At 50.2% G+C, this 21293-nt stretch overlaps 3 protein-coding genes across 3 annotated transcripts in view; 2 read left to right on the top strand and 1 right to left on the bottom strand.

Annotated features, from left to right (window-relative positions):
- The window catches only part of U2AF2 (U2 small nuclear RNA auxiliary factor 2), a 155743-nt gene that overhangs the window by 125775 nt on the left and 8675 nt on the right, over positions 1-21293 (bottom strand). The gene's annotated exons all lie outside the window — the stretch shown is intronic.
- On the top strand, positions 6873-8322 carry FIZ1 (FLT3 interacting zinc finger 1). Its single transcript, XM_056863992.1, has one exon. The coding sequence runs from the start codon at positions 6876-6878 to the stop codon at positions 8319-8321; it is 1446 nt and encodes a 481-aa protein (XP_056719970.1). The 5' UTR covers positions 6873-6875; the 3' UTR covers position 8322.
- On the top strand, positions 18563-19936 carry ZNF579 (zinc finger protein 579). The gene has a single exon (XM_056864240.1). The coding sequence runs from the start codon at positions 18563-18565 to the stop codon at positions 19934-19936; it is 1374 nt and encodes a 457-aa protein (XP_056720218.1).

The raw sequence follows: 21293 nt of genomic DNA, 5'->3' as shown, positions 1-21293 counted from the left end.
CTTATTACGTAGACTAGTTTCTCTAATGCACAACTACCTGTAATGGAAACCTTGGGATCAAACTTCTTAAAATGACAAGCGGGTGGCCAAAAAGTAAGTACAGTTAGTGTTTCATCACATGGTTGGTTTTGGTCACTGTGGGAGAGAATTTGTATGTCATATGTAATGGAGACTCTCTTGTACTGTTTCATCACACAATTGGTTGATTTTGGTCACTGTGAGAATTTGTCCGTCATATGTAATGGAGACTCGTTTGTTGTACTTTTTAACCTTTTTGATATTGAATAAATTTGATTCGCTAAGAAAAAAAAACTGTGCTTGTTTCCTACTTGAATTAGGTTGGGGAAGCAAAAGATTTCACAGACCGCTACACTTGCTTTTCAACCCTAATTTGTGGGCCCTCCATGAGTTTCAGCCAACGATCTTCAGCCCCAACCACTTCTCGGCTGTGTTCTTCACCTCTGGCTTCAATTATCTTCTATTATTACTGAGCCCCATGGCGCAGAGTGGTAAGCTGCAGTATTGCAGTCAAAGCTATGTGCTCGACCTGAGATCGACCCCAGCAGAAATCGGTTTCAGGTAGCTGGCTCAAGGTTGACTCAGCCTTCCATCGTTCCAAGATCACTAAAATGAGTACCCAGCTTGCAGGAGATAAAGTGTAGATGACTGGGGAAGGCAATCACAAACCACCCCATAAACAGTCTGCCTAGTAAACGTCGTAATATGATGTCACCCCATGAGTCAGTAATGACCCGGTGCTTGCAAGGGGGTGCCTTTACCTTTTTAACCATGTCTCTTCATTTTACTTATTCCAGGAAAAAAAACTAAAAACAAAATGTATTTCCAAAAATTTCACTCCTGCTTTGCAATCTTGCTCCGTCCTGCCTTGATTCGTGAATTGACCTGAAGCCGTACCAAACGATACTAAGGATTATTCCATTCTGCACATTGTTTGCTGTAATTTTCAGAGCTTTTAATTAATTTTCCTATCCCCTCATGTCGCCAGTGGATGCATGTAACATAATAACATGCATGTCTAAATTGCCCTTTTACAGCAAGGGTTGGATAGCCAGTTCTTACCGAGAATCGTGCCCAATTCCCCACCTTAGGGCATTCCCCGTTCCACGTGGCTTTCATACGTGAAGGTCCCATGATCCCAAACGGAGCCTTTGGGGTTATCAAAGGGAACCTCACCTTCCTTTTTCACTTGCAGAAGAGCTGCTTGGCTCCCCATTTGTGGCTACGCTTGTGTGTGTAAAGTGCCTTCAAGTCGCAGCTGACTTATGGCGACCCCTTTTGGGGGTTTTCATGGCAAGAGACTAACAGAGGCGGTTTGCCAGTGCCTTCCACTGCACAGCAACCCTGATATTCCTTGGTGGTCTCCCATCCAAATACTGACCCTGCTTAGCTTCTGAGATTGATGAGATCAGGCTAGCCTGGGCCATCCAGGTCAGGGCAAGTGGCCTTACCAACTAATAATTTGGTGAAACTCACACTGAAGGTGTCCTACCTTGCAGGGTTGACCTTCCAATTGTAATCCCAGGAAGATTAGAGGCTTGCCCCTTTGGCTTCTAACTCTTTGGGATAGAGAAAGGGGCTGGTGGAGGCTACCAAGACTGAGATGTGAGGAGTCCTATCTCGTGTTTGGTAATTTTGTGTAAAGCTGCAACCTAAACAGGAGCCCAGTGGAGTCCTGCGGCTTTCTAAAAATCACCACTTTAAAAGTCTACCAGAGAAATGGGCTGTGTGGAAGCTCTGTTGAAGCTGTGCAACTACGCCAAGCCCTCTCCGTGCGGAAAACATCTATGTGTACTTTTTACTATGTTTTCCTTTATAAACGGCCTTGATAGGTAGATACTGTATTAGTAATACTGTAATAATAATAAGTCGAACACAAGGCATTTCCTCTACTTATTCATGTAAATAACTGCCCCTTAGTAATCTGTGCTGTGCTGGCTGTTGCTGATCTGGTGCTGAAAGGCTGATACAGAAGAGCATCTGAGAATGCGTTAGAAGCTGTGGAAACAGCGCATTAAAAAGCAGCAACTTGAAACTGGTCACTCCGTATTGCATTTACCAAGTACATTTTAATCCCACTCTTCCTCGAAGGAGGTCCGGCCTGTGGGCATTGCTCTCCATCTTCTGTTTTATTCTCACAACACACTAGGGTTTCCAGAACCCCTGGCCTCCGGTGGGAGATGTGGGGTAGGGTTGCCAGATCCAGGTTGGGAAACTCCTCGAGATCTGGTGATGGGAGTTTGGGGAGGACAGGGACCTCAGTGGGGTACAATGCCATCAAATCCACCCTCCAAAGCTTCAATTTTCTCCAGGGAGACTGGAGATGAACTAATGCCTGGAGATCCCCAGGTCCCACCTGGAGGTTGGCATCCCTACAACATACCTTTCTCCAATTTGCAGCAAGATGAGTTTAACTTAGGGTTGCTAGCTCTGGGTTGGGAAATAAATGGAGATGTTGTGGGGTGGAATCTGAGGAAGGTGGGGTTTGGGGGAGGGTAGGGTATAATGCCATAGAGTTCATCTTTCAAAGCGGCTGTTTTCTCCTGGAGACGTGCTCTCTGTTTTCTGGAGATCCGTCAAAAATAGCAGGAGAGCTCCAGCCACCACCTGGAGATTGTGTAAATAAATAGTAACCGGCTCTTGCGATATATGCAAATTAGTGATATTATTTACATGTGCAAAAACATACAAGGTTACAACAAACAGTACAATGGTGTACTAGTAGCTGGTTGCTACTCAAAGGAAGTCGATCTCGGTTGACAACAACTTTACAAGGTAAGTACAAAAACTTATTATTTTATAGAGTTTTTCTTTTTTCAGATGAAAATTTTGAAGCCTAATTGAAGCTGAAGCAAGACGGAGCTGGGAGCGTCCTCCGGATGAAACCAACGCTTTTGCTGTTAAAAACAGCTTCTTCAGCCAAAAGCCTCACTGTATACTTATCTAAATTTACAATACAATACAATAGAATAAATACAAAAAATACAAAGCCTTCTTATTTAACTTCCTACCTTATCTAAGCTAAACCACCTGGAGAGTGGCAACCCTAGCTTCACCTGTTGGATTTCTGCATGTAGCAACAGCAAAAAAGAGAAAAGGGGAAAAAAAGATGCAACCATTTCCAGCGCTGAGAACTCAAAAAGAAAAACACACCCCAAAAGTGGGGGGTTGGGGTTGGAATGTGGTCTTTTCTACCTTTTATGATGAAAGAATCGAAACTTCCCCCACTTCTTTCCCGCAGTAATGAGGGCACAGCCCTGAGGATGCTATCCCCTTTTTTGCCCACAGGACACTATTCTGATCAGACTAACAACGGCACTTATCTCTGGATTTTAAAATTTTTGAATTCTGCGTGGCGGAACGAACATTTGGCGCCACCTTGAACCGCAGAATCAGACCTTCAACCTTCCTTGCCCGTTTCAAAGATGGCGACTAGGGGGCGCGCGCGGCTGCCCCGGCAACAGCGAAGAGGCCGTCCTTCGCTTGTTGCCCACAGCGCGCATGGCGGCTCTCCGCCCGCCTCCCTTTACCAATAGTAAAGATGGCGCCTCAATTCCCCCCGCCCTTTTTTTAATCTTTATTAATTTTTATAATAAAAAACAAAAGAAACAATAAAAAATACAAACATATAAAATACAAAATGCAAGAGTACATACAATTATTTTAACTATTTTGAATATTTATTACAGTAAAATTACAGTAATTTACAGTACTCTTAATACCCACCACCCACCCTAATACGTGTATCCCACCACCAGTATTTGACTTCCGGAGAAGTGTTGGAACAGTATTAAAATTATTGATTATTAATAATATACTATATAAAAAAATAACAATATCTCTATAACTCATTAACTATTTTAGTAAAATTCATTTTCGCCAGTTTTGTCCCAGTATACGACGGCTTTGGACCAAGATCTTTTTTTTCAATGCACGAACCGTTTCCCGGCTTAAAAAAATATTAAGGATCGTGAAGATTTACCGCTGCTCTGGATTTTCGCGGGTCGAGAGCCCGACCTTTGATCCTCTTCTGCGCAAACGATCACCCTCCATCCCCCGTGCCCACACCAAAAATGGCGCCTCCGGGAGGATCGCGGGTGCCTCCCCCCGCCCGCTACCACATGCCCACAGTAAAGATGGCCGCGATGCGACCGTTCTTACTCCCTCCCCACCTCTTTGCCCACAGAAAAGATGGGCGCGGGGAGGGGGGTGGGGTGTCCTGTTAACTTCCACAGGGGCTGGGTTTGAGGGTGGCGGGGGGGACAGGCTGTTGCAAGAGGTCAACCTCTTTCCCCCCCCCCGCCGACTTCTCTGGGGGCTGGGAGAGGCTCTGCCCCCCCTTCCTCCGAAGAGGAGCGACTCCCCTCCGCTACCATGTCGGCACCTATAAGAAGTTGTGAGTACCGGGGTGGGGGGCGAAGGAGGATCGGGGGAGGGGGAGGGATCCCCCTCTGCAAAGCAAGGGGCAAGCAGGGAGATCCCCCCTTCCCCATACCTGCCACAGTGCACGAGAGGGTCCTAAGTGGGTCACGGAGGTAGAAAGGATAAAGGGGCCAAGAGAGGGAGGGGAGCCAGGACTCCTGGGTTCTTTAGGAACGGGGGGGGGGAGAGGAGGGGTGCTGCTCAAAATCACTGAATGCAGGTTGGACACCCCCTCCTTACACGCTACTTGCATTTATTTGCTTAGCCAGGGGGCAGGGCAGGGGCAAATGAGTGGGTTTCCTCCATATCCCATTAATATATGGTTGTGGTTAATGGTGTGAGGGATATTTGTGTGTGCATGCATGCATGCATGCATGCATGCATGGGGGATCATGATCTCAAACTCCATGCAGCAGAAGTTATCCTAGAATAATTAACGGAAGGTGCAAGCGGTTAACAGGACAAACAGTATGGATGGCATCTTATGAGGGAGGCTGGGTCTTTTGGGTTCCTCTGTGGGAGGGGAGACTCTGAGGTACCAATAGGTTTGCAGATGTTCTTACCTCCTTCTGCCCCCAGATATATTTTTTTCCTGCTTCCTCAGCTTGCCTGTGAAGTGGTGCCAGAACAGCTGCAGTTAAATTTACCAGTTCATCTGTTAACACAAGTTTACATCCTTGTGCTGTTTTGCTCCTATTGGTCACTTGCTCTGTCTTGTTCTGTAATTTGTATAAAACAGGACTGGAGCTCCAATTTTTCCCCAACAGCTGTCTTTACTCCTGAGCAAATGTTTGTAGTGTTGCTTGTTCCAATAGCTTGTTGGGGTGTTTGTGAATGGCATGTGACTGGGAACCAGGATTCTTGGGTTGTTTGGGAGAAAGTTAAAGTGGGATAACTTTGTGTGTGTGTGTGTGGGGGGGTGACAGTCAGGACTTCTCTGTTCCTTGGACTGGAGAGAGGTTTGTTCCTGTATTTAATTTTATAAACCCAAAGCAAGGTCTCCCATCTACAATCCTGATCCCTTTCAAGGGCATCAGGAACTCCAGCTCCCAGAAAGTTTCTGAGCATATTGTTTTGCTCTGACTACAGGAAGACACTTTAAGTATTTTTCATCCCTACCCAAAATATTTAGATGGTGTACCCCCCCCCCCAAATTGCCCCAATTAATTGCATGTTAACATAAGAAAGGGCATGCTGGATCAGACCAAGGCCCATCAAGTCCAGCAGTCTGTTCACACAGTGGCCAACCAGGGGCCTCTAGGAAGTCCACAAACAAGACAATGCAGCAGCCTTATCCTGCCTGTGTTCCACGGCACCTCATATAATAGGCGTGCTCCTCTGATACTGGAGAGAATAGGCATGCACCATGACTAGTATTCATTTTGGCTAGTAGCCATCAATAGCCCCATCCTCCATAAGCACATAAAGAAAGCCCTGCTGGATCAGCCCAACGTCCATCAAGGCCAGCAGTCTGTTCACACAGTGGTCAACCAGGTGCCTCTAGGAAGCCCACAACAAGACAACTGCAGTAGCATTATCCTGCCTGTGTTCCACAACACCTACTATAATATCCAGTATCCATTTTTACTAGTAGCCATCAAGCTAGCGAAATGATTGTACTTGAAGCTCAGAGGGTGATTTGCCTGAAGTTCCACTCCTATGGTGGCCGGGCAAAGATTTGAAGCTGGGATCACACACATTCAGACCCATGAGAGAATTCCCCAAGGCCGTTGACTCAGCTTCTAGTTCTGGCAGGAAAAGCTAAAACTGGAACCACTTGGTCCCCAGCCCATACTGAAACTCAGCCTAAGAATATGCCACAGAAACAAAATTATCTCCTTCCCCCACTTTGTTTGATCCCTTGTGCCAAATTTTGGTTAGGGTAGGAACCTGGCTTTTTGTACTCGGTAAAGTACTAAATCATCTTAACCAGACCATCTTGATGTGTATTGTCCCCCCCCCCCATCTCCACCCTATATCAATGGCAATTTTCACAATCATGCAGACTCTTAAAGATCTTGCCTTGGCCTCATGTGTGAGTCAGTTGTAACTATTTGCTTTGAACTACTTGCACATTAGGCTGTATGGTTTGCCTCTGTTGATATGGATTGGGGAGGGGACGTGGCTCAGTGGTAGAGCCTCTGCTTGGCATGCAGAAGGTCCCAGGTTCAATCCCCGGCATCTCCAGTTAAAGGGACCAGGCAAGTAGGTGATGTGAAAGACCTGAGACCCTGGAGATCCGCCGCTGGTCTGAGTAGACAATACTGACTTTGATGGACCAAGAGTCTGATTCAGTATAAGCCAGCTTCATGTATGTGTCATGTGGTTAAGGGGGGGTTATGTTTAGGATTTGGACTCGTAGGGTTTTTCCTCCCTTTCCTCTCTATAATTCTATGACTGTCCCCTTTCTGCTTTTCAGAGGCGCTGTTGGGTAAATGGAGAACTGCGATGAACAGTGGCCAGAGGGCCAGCGCCCCCTTGAGGCACCAGGAGTCGGCGCTGCTGCCGGATCTGTGGAAGAGTGCACGGTTCTGTACTCTGACGCCGAGGACGACCCGTCGCTCCTGACCGACAACGGCGGCGGCGCCCGGGCCCCTTTCCACTGCTCCGAGTGCGACAAGAGCTTCCGCTACCGCTCCGACCTGCGGCGCCACTTCGCCCGGCACACGGAGCTGAAGCCTTTCCAGTGCCCTCACTGTGTCAAGAGCTTCAAGCATTCCTTCAACCTGGTGAACCACATCCGGAGCCACACCGGGGAGCGCCCCTACCGCTGCACCATGTGCCCGAAAGGCTTCCGGGACTCCACGGGTCTCCTCCACCACCAGGTGGTGCACACCGGGGAGAAGCCGTACTGTTGCCACGTCTGCGAGCTGCGCTTCTCCTCCCGCAGCAGCCTGGGCCGGCACCTTAAGCGGCAGCACCGGGCTTCCCCGGCCGCCACAGCTCCTCAGCCACCCACTCCACGCTGCCTAGCCTGCGGCAAAGAGCAGAGCCCCCTGGGACACCTCTGCAGCGCCGGGCGAGGTCGGGCTGCCCCCTTTGGCTGCGGGGCCTGCGGGCGGCACTTCCAGTTGGCCTCTGAACTGCGACGCCATTGGCTGGCTCATACAGACATCAAGCCCTTTAAATGCCCAGAGTGCGAGCGGGACTTCAACGCCGCGTCCTTGTTAGAGCGCCACAAGCTCACTCATGCCAAGGACAGGCCGCCCGCTTGCCAAGTCTGTGCCGGCAAGGTCCAGGAGGGCAACAAGGAGCTAGAACTGGAAAGCCTGGAAGAGGAGCCGAAAGAGAGGGAGCCAGAGGGAGGGGTCCTGCAGCATAGTCGAGGTTGCCCGAACCGCCACTCACCGGACACCCGGCCCCCGGAGACCTTGTACCAGTGTGAATGCGGGACCTTTTTTGCCAACGGCAACACCCTCGCCGCTCATTTGACTGCCCATGGGGGCGAGCCCTCCTTCAGCTGCGGCATTTGTGGCCAGCCCTTCGTGAATTTACAGTCTCTGGAGGAGCACCAGCTGAGCCACGCCGTGGCCACGGCCCCGACCCCCGGCTCGGGCAGCGAGCTGGAGCGCCATCTTCTGCCCCAGCTGGACCTCCGAACGTTCCCAGCGCGGCCGGGCAAGAAACTCTACAAATGCAGCGAGTGTGAGAAATACTTCCGCAGCCCTCGGGACCTGGACCGGCACGTCTTGGTGCACACCGGCGAGAAGCCCTACCAGTGCACCGAGTGTGGGAAGTTCTTCCGGCACGAATGCTACCTGAAACGGCACCGGCTATTGCACAGTGGCGAGCGGCCTTTCAAGTGCACCGTCTGCCACAAAGGCTTCATCACCCTGAGCAACCTCTCGCGGCACCTTAAGCTGCACCGGGGGATCGACTAGCAGGGGGCCGGGAGTGCCCGAAAATATAGCCCTCCGCCCCCTGCACTGCTTTCCTCTACCTCCACCCTGGTGGCAGCCAGAGGCAATCCCGTTCTGGAGGCGCAACTGTTGACTCATGCGCTCAGAAACCACGCTCGCCTACCCTGTCTTCACTGTCCGTTAGCGTAGGGTAGGGGACTCGTGATGTGGAGATGACAGTAATACGAGAAGTATTATTTACTAGTGTTCTATTTTCCAGCTGGTAAAAATACCTTGCACATGCTTGAGGACTATTGAGTTTTAGGGGTGCTTGCTCGGATGGGGGCTTGAGCATTTTGGATCCGCTCTTGTAATATTCCAGGTGGAAGGAAGACGTGCCGGGGACTTAACCCCTTCAGCCGAGGCTGTTGCCTCCAGGAGTGTTACCCAAGTGAGCCTATCCATGCTAAGGTTACTTTGTCCCAGAGTGGTGTGGGTGCCCTAGGACAACCGTTCCTAGAGTGCGAGGATTACCTCCCTAGGAGGGTCTCCCAGTTGCCATGGGAGACATAAGCTCCTCCGGGGATGTGGTGAGTTTTGGACCAGGAGACCCAGGACTTATCTATCCCCTGCGCTTCCCCGCCACAATCATGCAGGAGTTCTAGCTTTTGTGTTCGTAGGCAGCACTGTTGGTCAGTGTAAATGTATTATTTTGCAGGAACCTTACATCATGCTGTCGGGCTGTGTGATTCCTTTTCCTTCCTTCATTCCCCTCCCCACCCCCGGCTTTAATCCTTTCTGCCTCTGGACAAGAGTCACCGCAGTTAGGACGGACTTCTGCCTTTCCCTTCCAACTCTAAAGGCATAGCAGCACCCCAAACCTCAGACTGCCAGGTTTTCCACTCCCCCAAGGAATCCTGGCCCTTAGAATGGATGAGTCAGCTTCGTAAGATTCTCAAGATCCTCACAGAATTTCAGTTCCCGAGGCTTCCTAGGGAAAGCGAGGCCCATTACCCCAATTGAAAATCCATTTTAAGTTTGTAACGTAACTGTACCCGGTGTTACTTATAGTCTTGAAAAGGTTTAAAAAACTTAATTTAGGGAACCCCTGCTTTAACCGCTATGATATTTCTAAGTGCAAACACTTTTTTTAAAAAAGCATTCTTTAAAAACAAAACCAAGTCCTGCTTAAAGGTTGCAAGATTTTACCAGCAAAAATAGTTTCCTTCAGTATCCCCCTGGTTTCTTAGCTTTAGACCAAAGGCTTACATGCTGTTTTTTTTCTTTTGTTTGCAGAGATGAGGACTAGACACTAATTTTTAAACGAAGCAGCTAAATTATCACAATCTTTGCTCATTAGCAAGGGGAGCACATTTGTCTCACAGACCGCACACTGCCTGTAGAGGGCGCAATAGTGATGTCTTCTGTAGGATCTCTGGGTGCTCAGAGGGGGGACTTATCTGCTTACCTAACTTTGTAGGTTTTCTGACACGGTCAACTCAAGCACTTTTAGTTAGAGTGAAAGGAAGGTAGGGTGCTCCTGATCAGAGGTGCTGCTTGTTTTTTTTTTTTTTTGCTTCACTTTCTTTTTTTTCCTGGAGGAAGACCCGTTTTCTCTTTGTTTCTATTTGCAAGCCAGAAACGCTTTCATTTCTAACAAATTACTTTTCGTCTCTGAAGATCGGTTGAATGCTTAAAAGGATGCGTTTGCCTCTCATGTAAAAGTTCAGCTCTTGGGGGAAAGGTTACATTTTTCAGTGTAAGGGCAACGTCGAACAAACCATTTTGGTGAAGAGAGAATTCCCCTTTTTGTAATGTTTGATAAATTCCTCTTTTGTGCTTTGATGTGTGGGCTGGGGGAAGAGCCGACTCTGCGTAGATCCAGGCGTGTATGTCTGCGTTTCAATAGAGTCTCCCAGAACTCCGATCCTGTCTGGGGGGGTAGGGGGCTTGGAAGCCACATGAACTTTATCCGTAGTAAAATAAGCTGTTGAAGAACAAGCTGGAAAAGAATGGCATATTCTACACACAGAAGGGTTGCTGATTTCTCACTTCTGCACATCAAAAAGGAAAACCAGGGGTTATTTCCCCTGGCTTCTCCGCTGTCCAGTTCTCTTGCGTCCATCTCTGTGGTACCTGGGCTGGACAGATAGATCCCTTCCTTCTCCGTTCATTAATTCACATTTCAGTACAGAGACAAATTCCCCCTCCCCAACATACCATTGAAGAATTTACTGACAAACAGTTGTCTTATTCTCTCTCTCTCTCTCTCTCTCTCTCTCTCGTTTGTTTCGTTAAGCCCTTGGTAGGACCTTGAAAATAATCTAATAAAAGCCAGCTCCTGACCAAATTCCAGTTCCTTATCTTCTGTGGAATGCAAGCCTCTTGGCTGGGCATTTCTCTGCAGCAGACGTACGCGTGCCCCTGTGTGTTTCGGAGAACAAACCTTGCCGGGCCAGGTGTCGAGCCATTGCACACACGAGGCTGAGATCGGCTAAAGCAAAAACCCGCACTGTACGGTGAAAGGAAAACCTGCACATGGGCTGAAACGCACACTTATATTAAAAGAAGAAGAAGAGTTGGTTTTTATATGCCAACTTTCTCTACCACTTAAGGGAGACCCAAACCGGCTTACAATCACCTTCCCCTCCCCACAACAGGCACCCTATGAGGTAGGTGGGGTTGAGGGAGAGGGACTTGGCCAAGGCCACCTAACTAGCTTCATGTGTAGGAGTGGGGAAACAAATCCAGTCCACCAGATTAGCGTCCGCTGCTCATGAGAAGGAGTGGGGAATCAAACCTGGTTCTCCAGGTCAGTCCACCGCTCTTAACCACTACACCACGCTGGCTCTCAAGAGGCTGTTCGACAAGCCAACTGAGCTGCATAATGTTGAGTCAGGCGATTGAGTCATCTAAGTCTGTAGTATTATATGCTCTGACTGGCAGTGGCTCTCCTGATCTGAAGGCCTTGGCCAACATCTGCTTCCTGAGTTCCCTTAACGGGAGATGCCAGTGAGTGACCCTGAGACCTCCTTGCATGCGGAGCATGAACGCTTTGGGCCCTTCCTCCATCCTGCCCTACACAAATTACTAACACATCACACGCAGGGTTTAAAAGGAAGATTTCCAGTCTGGCTCAGCCTGGGAATGTGTTTCTAAATCTAGGGCTCAGTGCAGGAAAGCTTGGGCCGGGGTGTGCCCCATCCCATCATCAAGTGGTTGATTCCAGGGTTTTATGAGAAAATGGGAATAATTTTAAAGTGATTGTTCTTGCTGCTTTTAAGTTCCCCCCACCCCAAACCAATTTCTTAAAATAGAAAAGTTAAAACCATGCTGTTTCAACAGCATACAAAACGAAGAGCAGTCTTCTCTGCCATAAGTAGACAATTCAGATTTAAAATTAGAATCACACGAAGAGCTATATTCTTGCCTGACGTTCTCCAAGGGCAAAGCCTTATTACAGTGTTGCGCCATCAGTCATCATTCCTCCGGGAGCTTCTCAGTTAAACCTATATTTTCCCTGCAGAAAAAAACGGGGCTCAAATGTTAATCACCATAATATTCCACAAGATAAACATCCAGGGTTCCAAAGTGAGAACTCAACTGCTTTCAAATCCCATGGAGCCGTCAACAAGTTTGCTGCTGGTTCCTGCTTTATCAAATAATATTGGGGTTTCTTGCAATAAGTACTGATGTGCAGCGGAACGCTAAGAATAGTGGACCCCCCCCCCCCCCGGGGAATAATAAGGCTAGCTGTATTTGTTCCATCCATGCAGCGCTTTTAATCAATTTTTCCCAGGTGCTGCTATTTCTATTCAGCACTCTGTTGTAGAAAGCAGAATAGAAGGCTCTGGAGACAAAGGAAGGGGGAAGAGACCCTTTAAAGATGGGTGTCTGCTGTAAGCAAGGGGGCATCATTAAGATGCTGGAGGTAGCCTGTGCATTTTCAAAGTGGAAGCATCCCAGAGCGTAGGTACGCATGCCGTGGCTCAGTGGTAGAGCATCTGCTTGGCATGCAGAAGGTCCCAGGTTCAATCCCCGGCATCTCCACTTAAAGGGACTAGGCAAGGAGGTGATATGAAAGACCTCTGAAGAGCCGCTGCCGGTCTGAGTAGACAATACTGACTTTGATGGACCTTGATGGTCTGATTCAGTAGAAGGCAGCTTTGTGTGTTCACACAAGGGCGCTACACCTTGTATATATGTGTGAGGAAGGTATGGATTCATAGTACAGGGCTCCAGTGGAGCTAGTGCATGTGTGTGTGGGGGGGGAAGCACATGTGCAGCAGGGCAGGATTTGTGTGATGTCAGTGCACAGGTGAGGTAAACCATGAACCTACTGTCAAAGCCCCCTTGTTCCACAAGAAGGCTTTGGGGTGAAGTGCAAGAGAAATGATGCACAAGACTCATAAGAATATAAGAAAAGCCATGCTGGATCAGACCAAGGCCCATCAAGTCCAGCAGTCTGTTTACACAGTGGCCAACCAGGTTCCTCTAGGAAGCCCCCAAACAAGACCACTGCAGCAGCACCGTCCAGCCTGTGTTTCACAGCACCTAATATACCCAGCATGCTCCTCTGATCCTGGGGAGAATACCGGTAGGTTTGCATCATGACTAGTATCCATTTTAACTAGTTGCCATGAATACCCCTCTCCTCCGTTAACATGTTCACTCCCCTCTTCAAGCCTTCCAAGTTGGCAGCCATCACCACATCGTGGGGCAGGGAGTTCCACAATTTAACTATGCATTGTGAGCGAATCCTCACTGTGCAGGGTAATGAGCCGCCGCCAGCCTCTCTGAGCTAACCCTCAGCTGGGAGACCGAGGGACCAAATCTGCAGCCCTACCGGGTATTAAATCGAGAAATCACCCCTGAAAGGTAGGTCACTTGCAAATTGAGTTCCGCAAACAATTACTAGGTAGCTGTAGCCAAAATAGGAGAAGGTACTGGGTTTAGACTGAAGCCCGCAAACCCAAATAACACCACAGGAACGTGATTCATAATGTTTCTAAGCTCCCAGGCCCATGATCTCACTGGCACCTGTGCTTGGCTCTATCTCATCCCTTCTCTCTCTCCGGAAACTGCAAGTCATTGTGACATCAATTTCCCGGAGAAGAGCCTTCAGTAACTTAAGCCAGCCCCAAAGCCTGGACCAAAATTTTGGAAGAAAAACATTAAAATAGCACAATGGCATTTCCTAGGGTTGATCTCTGTAACCACATACCAAACGTGTTTCGGCCTATTGGGCCTTCATCAGTGGTCAATTAAAACCCATGTTAAGCCTGCACACATTTACAGAAATAAATAAATACATATACAAACAGTTCAAACCCAACCAGGCATGTGTATAGGTTGTAAAATCTATTACCAGTTACTCAACCATCTGGTCAGATAGGTTCTAGTTCTAATCCTGGTAAGTATATGTCTCTCATATACTATGTGCGCAGGTATCAACCTAGTAGAGCAGGTTGATAGGCTAAACAAGGCCTATTTCTTGATGCCTGCTGTGTACACATGGAGTTGCCAGCTGCCTGTAGAGAAAAAAAGGCCCTTAATAGAGGATGTGGCCTGTTTCAGGCCTCCATGCCCTGAAAAGCTTCAACTGTCCGTTTCCACATAGTAAGACTCCGGCACTTCCACATATGCCGAATAATGCACTTTCAATCCACTTTCAATGCACTTTGCAACTGGATTGTACTGTGAAACGGCAAAATCCACTTGCAAAACGATTGTTAAAGTGGATTGAAAGTGCACAATTGGGCATGTGTGAAAGCACCCTTAAGGGGCAGGGTGTTTTTTTCTCCAGGTCTGTTGGTAACCCTAGGCACAGATGGCAGGTTGGTGCTTGGTGGTTGAGCGTTCACAATATCCAGGTTAGCCTTCCTGAGTGTTAACCAGAGGGGTGGTTGGGCCATTTATGCATGGGGAGTTTTGCCTTGGATTTGCCCCTCTCTAGATTTCCCCCATCCAAATGACCAGAACTAAAAAATAAGCCCCCATGCAGAGTTTTGAGGATTTGGATGGTGAGGGGTCTGGAGACCAAGTCCTATGAGGAAAGGTTGAAGGAACTGGGTATGTTTAGCCTAGAGAGGAGAAGACAGAGGGGACATGATAACCATCTTCAAGTACTTGAAGGGCTATCTTCTAGAGGAGGGTGCCGAGTTGTTTTGTTTCCCCAGAAGGTCGGACCAGAACCAACGGGTTTAAATTAAATCAAAAGAGTTTCCATCTAGACATTAGGAAGAATTTCCTAACAGTTAGAGCCATTGCTCAGTGGAACAGGCTTCCTTGGGAGGTGGTGGGCTCTCCTTCCCTGGAGATTTTAAAGCAGAGGCTGGATGGCCATCTGTCAGCAATGCTGATTCCATGACCGTGGGCAGATCACGAAAGGGAGGGCATCGGCCACCTTCTGGGCACGGAGTAGGGGTCACTGGGGGTGTGTGTGGGGGAGGCAGTTGAGAATATCCTGCACTGTGCAGGGGGTTGGACTAGATGACCCTGGTGGTCCCTTCCAACTCTATGATTCTATGGATGGGGGGAAATGTGCATCTATGCCCAGGCTAGCCTGATCTCGTCAGATCTCAGAAGCTAAGCAGGTTAGTATTTGGATGGGAGATAAACTCCGCCCCTGGTTAGTATTTGTTTGGGAGACCACCAAGGAACACCAGGGTTGCTGTGCAGAGGGAGGCACTGGCAAACCACCTCTCTTAGTCTCTTGCCATGAAAACCCAAAAAAGGGGTCGCCATAAGTCGGCTGCGACTTGACCGCACTTTACACACACTTTACACACACACACACACAGAGAGAGAGAGAGGGGCAAATCCAAGGCGAAATCTCCCATGCACAAACGCGCTTCTGTCTGCAATCCTGGCGCAGGGGGACGGGGAGGGCCGGATGTGGGCGCTGCCAGGGCGGCGCACGTCGCTGCGAGCTGTTTTGGGTGCCAACGGGAAGGGGGGGGGCTCCGGGCTCCGGCAGCGGTGGGGGAGGGAGGGTGTGTATGTGGGGGGGGGGGGTGCCTGGATGCCTCGCCGAAGGACGACGCCTCTTGCGCCACTGGATGCCGCCATCCTCGCCGCCCGCTCGCCCAGCCTCGGCGCCTCCCCCTCCGGGCGGCGTCGACGGCGGCTGCAGAACCAGGTACCGAGACGGGGAGGAAACGGGGGGGGGGGCTGCTCGTGGGGGGGGGGGGTTCAAGGCTTAGGGGGCGGAGAAGGCAGACCGCGGGGAAGGGACGCCTTTTCCTGGAAGGCGCCGCGGACAAAGCCCGGGGAATGGCGGGGGGGGGGGGGTTGGACGGGCGCCCCCCGGCGGCCCCTCCGACGATCCCGTCCCCTCCCCTCCCTGTTTGACGCCGAGATCGGAGCTCTCTCTCAAGCCCCCCCCTCCCCACGCCAATCCCCCCCACCCCTTGGAAGAAGATTGAGTACAGGGGGGGCGGGAGCCTTGCGTGCTGGGGGGGGGGCGCGCCGCGGAGGCCAATGGATTGGCGCAGGGCGTCAGCTTTCGTCGAGAGGCACGAAGCGACGGCTGGAGAGACTCAGGAGCAAATTGTCGGGGGGGGGGGGGGACACACACATAAGAACATAAGAAAGGCCCCGCTGGATCAGACCCAGGCCCATCAAGTCCAGCAGCCTGTTCACCCAGTGGCCAACCAGGGGCCTCTAGGAAGCCCCCATAAGGACATAAGAAAAGCTCTGCTGGATCAGACCCAGGCCCATCAAGTCCAGCAGTCTCACCCAGTGGCCAACCGGGTGCCTCTAGGAAGCCCCCAGACAAGACCACTGCAGCAGCACCATCCTGCCTGTGTTCCACCGCACCCAAAATCATAGGCATGCTCCTCTGATACTGGAGAGAATACGTATGCAGCATGACTAGTATCCACTTTAACTAATAACCATGAATACCCCTTTCCTCCATGAATACGTCCACTTCCCTCTTCAAGCCTTCCAAGTTGGCAGCCATCACCACATCCTGGGGCAGGGAGTTCCACAATTTAACCGTGCGTCGCGTGAAAAAAAAAATACTTCCTTTTATCTGTTTGGAATCTCTCACCCTCCGGCTTCAACGGATGACCCCGCGTTCTAGTATTATGGGAGAGGGAGAAAAACGCATGTCCCTTTGTGTCTGGGCATGCACACAGGTTTCGGGCGCCTCCGCTCTCGCCCACAGCCGCGCTGTGCCGCAGGTCCTGTCCCAGTCCAATCCTAAGCAGAGTTACACCCTTGAAGCGCTAGAATCGTCGAGTTGGGAGGGACCACCAGGGTCATCTAGTCCAACCCCCTGCACAATGCAGGAAATTCGCAACTACCTCCCCCCCCACACCCCCGGTGACCCCTACTCCATACCCAGAAGATGGCCAAGATGCCCTCCCTCTCATCATCTGCTGAAAGTCATAGAATCAGCATTGCTGACAGATGGCCATCTAGCCCAAGGGTGGGGAATGTCAGGCCCGGAGGCCATTTAAGGCCCGCAAAATCATTTGGTCTGGCCCTTTGTGGGTCCTGGCAGATCTCTAGCTCAGAAGGATCTAAGACTGGTGATCTGCCCCCTCCCAGGGACAGGAATAGCCTCTGTTCAAGGCATATGTGAGTTTGTTTTGCCGAGAAAATGAACCTCCCCCCCCGCCCCGAAGGTTGGATGCCTGCCTGCTTGCCCGTGCTGGGGGGGGGAGTCATCTGGGGCAGCTGCCTGCTTGGGGCTTGGTCAGGTAATTTTTAAGTTGACAATTTTGTATGGCCTTTGTAAATTTTGTAAATATCCAAATGGCCCTTGGAGGAAAAAAGGTTTCCCACCCCTGCTTTTAGCCAGTGGATTTAGAAGGGTGTAACTCTGCTTAGGATGGCGCTGCATGCTTTTCGGGTTCTGCATAGCCTTCCTTCTTTTTGGGGGTTTGCTACACCAGACTAACTCAACGCCAGAATTCGCCCCCAGGAATTTTGATCCCCAGTTCAAACCCACCAGACCTGTCCTTTGTTAGGTAATTCTGGTGCCTCCTACTTTCTCAGCCACCAGGCTTTCCCTGGCTTTTAACCACAGGCCCTTCCTTGTGTCTGTTGATCCCGGCTCCCTTTCTCCCTAAAAGTCTCTCCCCCCTACTGTGTAAGGAGGATAGGAGCCTGGGGTTTTGGCCCTTTGCCTCCGAACCACTGAGATCTCCACCAAACTCATCTGTCTACCTCCCCCCTTCTCTATCTTCCCACCCCTTGTTATTTCCTCATGGTCCCTTTTAGGCTGTAAGCTCCTTGGGGACAGAGACCTCTCTGTTTTGCCTAAGGCCCAGTGTGTGATGCTCTTTGTATAACGAACAAGGGCGATACTTCCAGTGAACCCCAAAGGGTCTACCTTCCAGTCTCTTTGGAAACCCCTGAGTTATGCCTCCCCTACCTTTTTTGATTTTTGTTTTCTAACCACTCAGAATTTCCCTGCTTTTCCATCAATATGAAAAGGCCCAATTTCTTTCCTGTAGAGGCGGAGTTTATCTTTAGAAGAGTGGGTGAGCAGGGAGACCAAATGCCTTTTAAAAGTTCTGCTTAGAGAGGAGCAGGGCAATAGGGAAACCGTCTCTGTTGTGCCAGAATGGAACTAGGGGTTCCAGTTTTGAAAAGAGTAGTTTAAAAGAATGGAAGGGTACTTTGAACTGGGTAAGCAGGGCCACTCCATGGAGCATGGTGCTTTATTGCTTCTGAAGGGACAGCACGTACCTATAAAGACTGTTCTCAGTTTTCTCCTAGCCTGCATGTCATCTTATTTGCCTATCAATTAGCTTGGGGAGACATCAGCTGTCTTGCATGATAAACTCTTTCCCACCTGGTCATCTAAAGGCAAGTGAGACTCACCCCAGGCGACTAGGGGAACCAGCTACTTACAAGTCAGAATTAAAAGAGCTTTAAAGGCATACAGAGCTTGGGGGGGGGGGGGAAAGCAAGCACTGTATGCCTGTATGACAAGTCTAAATTTAAAGAAAAGAAAAATGCAGTTCAAAGTCTTTATAGCCACATTGGCCCCATAGAACAAGAAACGCAGAGCAAGAGTGACCCAGGAAAGGAAGACAGATGCACAGAGCGCTGTGTACCATAATTAAGTACCAGTGCAAAGGAGTTCTTGATGCACTAAGATTTAAGAAAGTCTTAATGCAACAAAACAAACCAAGTGCCACATTCCTTCTCTCCAGACCCATTCTGAGTTCTGCATAGCTCACAAGCTGGCATTCTGCATTTTCAAAGACTGCGCATTAAATACAGCTCAACGTTCTTCCCTTTCTCCTGTACAGGGATAATTCATGGAGTCTCCTAAGCTGCCACCTGAACCCAACTCATGGCCTACACCCACCAAGCCTGCCACGCTCGAAACGTGCCAGATCGCCACCCACCGTTGCCCAGCTTGTAACAAGGCCTTCGTTTCCGTGGCTGCGGTGCGCGGTCACCATTGCCGTGCCGGGAGCAAGAGCCAGAATTCGTGTCCAATTTGCGGGAAAGAGTTCAAATTCCCTTACTACCTAGCGCGCCACCGTCTGACCCACGGCAGGCAAAAACCCTTCCGGTGCAAACTGTGTCATAAAACCTTTAGCCGTTCGGCACACCTGACCCGCCACAAATGCCCCCAAGCCGCCAAACATTCTCCAGGTGGCTCCGGTGGCTCCCAGCCCATACAAGAGCCAGGGAAATGTCTCCCGCAGCAGGAACTGCATGAGAAGAAGGTGGTGGCCACACGGGCCGGTGTTAACAATGGAGTGACGTCCCCCTCTGCCACCCCGAATCAAAAGCGGGTGCTCCTGCAAGAGGACTGGACTTTGCTCTGCCTCTCTTGCAATGAAGCTTTTGAGACTAAGGGCGAGTTGAAGGCCCACACGTGTTTCAAAGAGGCGGCAAGCCGCGACGACACAGACGAGCCGGAGGGGCCCAAGCAGCACCAGTGTGGCGTCTGCCACAAGAACTTTGCTCGACCATGGTCGCTGTCGCGGCACTACGTGGTCCACACCGGCGAAAAGCCCTTCTCTTGCCCCGAGTGCGGAATGTCCTTCCGCCTCGCCTCCTACCTCAGGCAGCACAGCCGGCTGCACACGGCCGGCGGAGACTGTCCTCTGCTCGGCCCGGCGACTGACGCCCAGGAAGCGGAAGCGGCGCCCCCCGCCTCTGCTTCCTCTCCCCCGGGGCCGCCCCCCAAGAAGGCCTATGAATGCAGCGTCTGCCGCAAGCCCTTCAAGAGCAAATATGACCTGGCCACCCACTTCCTCATCCACACGGGCGCCCTGCCTTTCCAGTGCGGCCGCTGCGGGAAGCGCTTCCGCCGCCTTTCCCACCTCAAGCAGCACGACGTGACCCACACGGCCGCCCGCCCCTTCCAGTGCGTCATGTGCCAGAAGGAGTTCAAGCGCCTGGCTGACCTCGCTCGCCACCGGCAGGTCCATGAAGGGGAGAAGCCACACCAGTGCGGCGTCTGCCACAAGTTCTTCTCCCGCTCCTACAGCCTCCTGAGGCACCAGCGGAGCCACCTGCCAGAAACAGCCGCCACCACCCCACCTGGCGACTACCTCAGCGGCTCCTGCTTCGACAGTCAGGATCACTCGGCCTTCCTGGCCCACCAGGAGGGGGAGGATGGACATGAGGGGGAGGAAGGGGTGGGGAGCCCCACGGAGGTGTCATGTAGCTTGTGACGGGACCAGGAACTGGGGCATGACCTGAGGCGGCCGCTTGGACTTTGAGGAAGGAAGGCAGCAAGTAACCGAGAAGGCCAACTGAGCAAACGGGTGATTCCTAGAATCACAGAATCATAGACTTGCCGCACCCCAGCTGAGAATTGTCACGTGTGTCAATTATGGAAAAAAATAAATATGTGCAATCACACTGTGAGACAGATTGATTCTGCAAGTAAATCAGATGCACTGCTCACCCAATGAAATTGCAAATACCTGAGCAAAACAACCTCTGAATTTGGGATGTATTCTACTGAATAGAATCCAAACATCATTAAGGTTATAGAGCAGTATCCAACTTGAACTCTGCCCCGTTACAAATGTCAGGCTATGATGGCAATACACCTGCTTCATGTGCCCCTTTGGAGGGCAAGAGGATTAAAGCATAGATGGTGTGGTGTAATAGTTAAAGTATTGGACTAGGATCTGGGAGGCCCAGGTTCGAATCCCCTCTCTGCCATGGAAGCTCCCTGGGTGACCTTGGGCTAGACTTTCTGTCTCAGTCTGATCAACCTCACATGGTTGTTAGGATAAAATGGTACTGAGAATGATAAGGCAAGGTGTTTTGGGTCCCCCTTAGGGAGAAAGCAAGGTATACGTTTCTAAATAAATGTATGGATTTGAAGCAAATCAACGGTGTCATCCTAAGCAGTTTCCCCCTTCTAAGTCCGTCAAAGTAATTGAAGCTTAGAATTATTTATGTTGGTTGTCATTTTATGACATGGATTGTGTTTGGATTATATAGTGTTTGGATTATATAGTGTTAAACTGTTCATTTCACAGTTTAAAATTGCAATTTTCCATCCACAGATTATAATTACATAGTGCCCTGTAGTATGAAACATTAAAATACCTATAAAGGGGGGGGGAATCCTGTAGAGGCAGCTCCCCACATCACACCTTGGAGGCATTCCTGGACCTCTTTGTTATAAATAGGGTTGCCAGGTCCCTCTTCACCACCGGCAGGAGATTTTTGGGGCGGAGCTTGAAGAGGGCTGGGTCTGGGGAGGGACTCCAATGCCATAGAGTTCAATTGCCAAAGTGGCCATTTTTCTCCAGGTGATCTGATCTCTGTCGGCTGGAGATCAGTTGAATTAGCAGATCTCCTGCTACTACCTAGCAGTTGGCAACCCTAGTTATATAGGGATGCTCTTTATCCAAACTCTGGGGTTTTTTTGGAGCACGCCTACTAAAGGAATATTGTTGCTGCCAGGATCTTGCAAAAGTAGCCCTACCAGGTGCCAGTACTAATGCAGGATTTGCCCCTTCTCTGAGTCTTTCGTTGCCTCTGTTTTAGGGTTGCCAGCTTTGGGTTGGG

This window comes from Euleptes europaea, chromosome 18 (genome assembly GCF_029931775.1).
Source record: "Euleptes europaea isolate rEulEur1 chromosome 18, rEulEur1.hap1, whole genome shotgun sequence".
NCBI lineage: Eukaryota > Metazoa > Chordata > Lepidosauria > Squamata > Sphaerodactylidae > Euleptes > Euleptes europaea.
This window is presented reverse-complemented; position numbering and strand designations above follow the sequence as displayed.